At 43.6% G+C, this 5,966-nt stretch overlaps 1 protein-coding gene across 1 annotated transcript; it reads left to right on the forward strand.

Moving 5' to 3' along the window:
* Positions 1 to 4,189: 4,189 nt before the first annotated feature.
* Positions 4,190 to 5,716, forward strand: LOC130022363 (zinc finger protein 420-like; the record flags this gene model as incomplete). Its single annotated transcript, XM_056113109.1, is given in 1 exon segment — positions 4,190 to 5,716. A coding segment is annotated over 1 exon segment (1,527 nt), but the record flags the coding sequence as incomplete, so codon positions are not given.
* Positions 5,717 to 5,966: the final 250 nt, after the last annotated feature.

Consider the following 5,966-nt stretch of genomic DNA (forward strand, 5'->3'; position numbering starts at 1 on the left):
AATGGTCATGCCTGGCGGCCTCTCAGCAGAAGCTCTACAGGGACGTGATGCTGGAGACCTACCAGCATCTGCAGGCTGTAGGTGAGAGCAGTGTGGAGCCAACCCTGTCTGGACAGACCTGCTTGCGCTCCCTGGGTTTGGGCTGCAGCTGTGTGTCCAACAGTAGCTGTGACTGACGGGCTGGTATGTTGAACAGCCATGAGGTGTTTGTTCCCTCCCTGTTTTTTTTTAGGGTTCACCTGTGGATACTCAGGGCTTACTCTCAGCTCTGTCCTTAGGAATCAGTCTTGTGGAGTAGCAGGACCCTGTGGGGTGATTCAGATCAACCCGTTTCGACTGTGTCCGTGGGAAGATCCCTATCTGCCCAGTTATCGCTCAGGTCCCTTTAAATAGTTCCATCCATTGGTGAATCAATTTGCTTTGTGTACTACACAAACTTCCGTGTGTTTAATTGGCTTTGTTGTTGCCTTTGTTTAGGGAGCACAGTCCACAGTTCTCCTGGCTCTGTGCTAAACGATGACTCCTAAGAGTGCTCAGAAACCGGGATACCATGGACTGAAACCTCTTGGCAATTTAAAACATTGGTGCATGACTCCCAATACTTTTTGCACCAGGCACTCAAATCAGATGGTTTTTACTTCCTCTTTTTTCCTTAGGTATTAGGAAAAAAAAATCAGGATTATGGCCTGATTCTTTTCATTATTACAGTCACATAATAGTAATAATGATTATTATTATAGTAATTATTATAGTAATTATAATAATAGTAATAATAATTATTATTATGTAATAATAATAATAATAATAACGTAACGGCCAGAATCCAGAGATTATCACACCCTTTACGACATCTTAACATCTCATTTCTACTTTGGACAAACTGGCAGGCTACCGAATGTAACCTGCCCACATGGCAGAGTCTGGCAAACTCCCCGTGGAGTACCCAATATGCCAAATACCAATAATAATGAAGGGTCTCATTCTCCTAACTCTGAAAGAGCCTTGAATATGGGACTTCTTTTTAAATCTCAGGGCTAGGACGAAGGAGACGTTACTGGGGCCTGCTCGAGGCAATCGACGAATAACAGGATGGTTGTGATTGTGATTGTGATTAGGGATTATTCCTGCCTGTGTATTCAGGATCTACACCTGGCCTTGCTCCAAGACTTTATGGGCTGCCTGTGATCAAACCCACATGTGTGTGCAGCGCTTCTGTCCTATGTGCTGTACTATCTCTCCCACCACTGGGGCTTTGATATCTCTTCTCTCAACTCATCTGACACTGCCGTATTTCAGTGCTTGGAGATACTTCTAATGGTTCTTGTGAGACTTCAGCAGGACTCAGGCTTTGCTCCTGGACTCTGCACTCATGGATCACTCCTGGCTGGCGTGAAGGACCCTAGGGGATGTCGGGTATTGCAACTGGATTGGCTGTGAGAAACTCCTGCTGTGCTCTCTTTCTGGATACATTTTTAGCTTAAAAAATAAGGGTCTCTTGCCACCTTTGGCCATTTCCAGATTTATTAAGCACTTAGTTTTACTAAAATTCTTGATGAGTTCATTAGGGGCTCAGGAAACTCCATGTGGTGTTAGGCCTAGACAGACAGTATGGTTAGGAAAGTGATTTTCTTCCAAGCATTGCACCTGGGTTAAATCCCCGGCATCCCATGTCATCCCCAAGAACCAGCAGTGCTGATTTCAGAATACAGAGTCAGGAGTCGTCCTTGAGCATTGCCAGGTTAGACCCCAAACAAGACAAAAACCAACAACATACTGTGCTGATCAACACCCTGTCGGCCATACACAAGGCCTGGTCTATTGTATTTGTGGTATTTTCTTGGGTCTTACCTCTCGAATAACTAGAAATATGTGGCATTTTGGAAATGGATATTGTGTTCATGTCTTTATATCAGGAAACACGGGGATTTACCTGTCACCTTTTCCTTGTCACTTATCCATGCCTCTGTCTCTGTTGTGGCAGGGCACACTGGGATGAAGCCTGTGGTGATCTCCTGGCTGGAAGGAGGATCCCTGAGGTCGGGGAGGAGAGACTTGTGTTTAGGTGAGTGTCTATGGACCCTTCCTGGTTCAGGCCCTGTGCAGTGTATGGGTGCCCTGAGCATGTATGAAACACGCTGCTGAGGCTGGGGCCTTGGGCTCCTGGATCCATGGGTCTGTGCCGCACTCACACTCCTCTTCATTCCCATCGTATGTCTGTCCAGAATGACTCTGTACATTGCTTCCATGGCTTTCGAATAAGTAAGACCATAACAGAGCTAGTTTGTATCTGAACGATAGTACAGCAGGGAGTGTCTTGCAATGCATGAAAGTGACCTGTTCAATAACCTGTTTCCCCGAACATCACCAGGTCTGCTCAAAAACTAAAACAAAACCTAGTGTAGAATTGCAAAGATACTTACCGTTTTCCACTAACCTAATCTTTTCTTTAGTGTAGGATTTTATGGACTTTGAATACCACAGAGATGTACTCCAACTACATGACATCATTTTGCTACATTTTTGACAATTGCTTTAACTGCATGTTGTGTTCAGTTTCAGAGCTGAAACCACGGATTCAAGATTTGGCATTACAGCACTTTGATTTGGGAATGGGGTCTGCAAGTACGAGTGAGTTGGTAAGATTTTTAATTCGGAATAAATTATTATGCCAGCGGGAGTGGACCAAATATGTGATTGTTAGGGTGGAGGGCTGTGAATGGCAGGGAGGAATTCCAAAGCCTGATCCTTGGGGTAGAGGACCCTTAGCTTTACTAGGTGCTGAAATCAACCATGTATAAAAATGCTGTGAGTTTTCATTTGCTTGACAGTTATAGTCATTTAAAAAGCTAATTTGTGGGCCCTGGAGATAGTGCAGTGAGAAATATACTTGCTTTGCACAGGGATGGATGAGCGTTACCCAGCACTCCTTATAGACACCGTAGACACACAGAACTGATCCTAGATACTGCATGGTGTGCCCCTCCGCCCACCCAATCCCCAATAAATAGAAACTACAAAACATTAAGAACAAAAAACTTTGTTGATCCTGAAAGCAATCACTTGTGGTGAGAGCTTTGCAATAGCCACGTGGTCTGTCTCAGCTGTGTGAGGATGCAGCGTTATCTTCACCCCTTCATCACAGATTCCACTCTGAGCTTTAATCAAACCCACTGTTGTTGTATTTCATTTTCTCTTGAAATGGATGCATCAGTTTTCTATAGAAAGTATTATTTCCAGTTGTATTCCTTCATTAAGTTAAAGGTGGGGGGAAGTCACAGAATTTTATGAATCTGCTTCCATCAATTTTGTGCGTCGAACTTACATTTACACGAAGTTATTCTATAATAAGACAATCCTTACGTAGGTAATTACATTTGTGTGGTGCATATGTTAGAAACCTCACCTGGGGCTGGAGCAATAGCACAGCAGGCAGGGCATTTGCCTTGCACGCGGCCAACCCGGGTTCGATTCCCTGCATCCCATATGGTCCCCTGAGCACTGCCAGGAGTAACTCCTTAGTGCAGAGCAAGGAGTACCCTCTGTGCATCACCAGGTGTGACCCCCCCAAAAAAGAAACCACATCTGAAGGCTCAGTTTTTTGACAGGAAGACTCGGTGAATAAGTTAATAATTGGAATCCTTCTCTGCTCTCCCTACAGGGAAGCAACCAACCCAAGTGGACTATCTATGATTCTGCACTCTATGACAATATCTCTAGTGAGCAATCCTGCATTCAACCCCATGAGGATGCCAAGATGTGTGGGATGTCTTCTGAGGGTGATAAGAATGGCGAGAGCTACCTCACTCTGAAGAAGCCCTCCCTTGGAAAAAGTTCCTTGGAGTGTGGTGTTCTCAGTTCACAGTCACAAAATCCCCCAGTCTGGCAGCCACTAGGGAAAGAAGCACTGTTTATAGTGAGTCCCTTACAGAGACAAACTCTCAATCACAGTCACTGTGAACAGAACCCATCTAAGTGTAAGGAATGTGGCGGAGCCTCCCCATGTTCTCAGCACTGTGGTATTCCCTTAGAAAACTACAGTGGACAGCATCCCCGGAAAAGTGAGCACCGAGAACAAAGTGTGAGTCAAGGGTTACTCCATCATGACCATATGAATATAAATTCAGGAGTGAAACCTTATGCGTGTGAAGCATGTGGGAAGGCCTTCAATCAATCATCACATCTTATTAGACATAGGAGAATTCATACAGGAGAGAAATCTCATAAATGTCAGACATGTGGGAAGGCCTTTATTCAGCCCTCAGATCTTAATAGACATATGAAAACGCATAGTGGAGAGAAGCCTTATATATGTCAGACATGTGGGAAGGCCTTTAATCAGCCCTCAGATCTTAATAGACATATTAATATTCATAGTGGAGAGAAAGCTCATAAATGTCAGACATGTGGGAAGGCCTTTTTTCACACCTCGTCTCTTTATAGACATAAGAATACGCATAGTGGAAAGAAGACTTATATATGTCAGGAGTGTGGAAAGGCCTTTGCTGGAGCCTCAAAACTTACTGTACATCGGAGAATTCACAGTGGAGAGAAACCGTATATATGTAAGGAATGTGGGAAGGCCTTTGCTAAAGCCTCAAGACTTAGTGAACATAGGAGAATTCACACTGGAGAGAAACCGTATATATGTAAGGAATGTGGGAAGTCCTTTGCTACATCCTCAGAACTTACTGTACATAGGAAAATTCACACTGGAGAGAAACCATATTTATGTAAGGAATGTGGAAAGGCCTTTGCTGCAGCCTCAAAACTTACTGTACATAGGAGAATTCACACTGGAGAGAAACCGTATATATGTAAGGAATGTGGGAAGGCCTTTGCTGCAGCCTCAAGACTTACTGTACATAGGAGAATTCACACTGGAGAGAAACCGTATATATGTAAGGAATGTGGGAAGGCCTTTGCTAAAGCCTCAAGACTTAGTGAACATTGGAGAAATCACACTGGAGAGAAACCGTATATATGTAAGGAATGTGGGAAGGCCATTTCTGAAGCCTCAAGACTTACTGAACATAGGAGAATTCACACTGGAGTGAAACCGTATATATGTAAGGAATGTGGGAAGGCCTTTGCTAAAGCCTCAAGACTTACTGTACATAGGAGAATTCACACTGGAGAGAAACCATATATATGTAAGGAATGTGGGAAGGCCTTTTCTGAAGCCTCAAGACTTACTGAACATAGGAGAATTCACACTGGAGAGAAACCGTATATATGTAAGGAATGTGGGAAGGCCTTTGCTAAAGCCTCAAGACTTACTGTACATAGGAGAATTCACACTGGAGAGAAACCGTATATATGTAAGGAATGTGGGAAGGCCTTTTCTGAAGCCTCAAGTCTTACTGTACATAGGAGAATTCACACTGGAGAGAAACCGTATATATGTAAGGAATGTGGGAAGGCCTATGCTAAAGCCTCAAGACTTACTGAACATAGGAGAATTCACACTGGAGAGAAACCATATATCTGCAAAGAATGTGGGAAGGCCTTCTGTAAATCTCAGTACCTTCGGAATCATAGCAGAATTCACAGTAGAGAGAAATCTCATCAGTGTCAGATATGTGGAATGGCATTCACGTTGTCCTCTTCCCTTATTATACACATGAGAATTCATACTTGAGAGAAGCCTTATATATGTGTGGAGTGTGGAAACACCTTTACTACATCCTCGCAATTGACTGTACATAGGAGAATTCACACTGGAGAGAAAATTTATATATAAGGAATGTGGGAAGGCCTTTGCTGTGACCTCAATAATTAATGTATATAGGAGAATTCACATTGGATAGAAACCATATATATGTAAGGAATATGGAAAGGCCTTTGCAGGAGCCTCAGACTTATTGAACATAGGCACATTCACGCTGGAGAAACAGGCTTGAGCACCCTGCAGCTCCCAGTTTGGGAACTTGAGCGGCAGGACACACCAGCTTGTAGGGCGTTTTTGT

The sequence above is a fragment of the Sorex fumeus genome, unplaced genomic scaffold, assembly GCF_029834395.1.
Source record: "Sorex fumeus unplaced genomic scaffold, SorFum_2.1 ptg000019l, whole genome shotgun sequence".
Taxonomy (NCBI): domain Eukaryota; kingdom Metazoa; phylum Chordata; class Mammalia; order Eulipotyphla; family Soricidae; genus Sorex; species Sorex fumeus.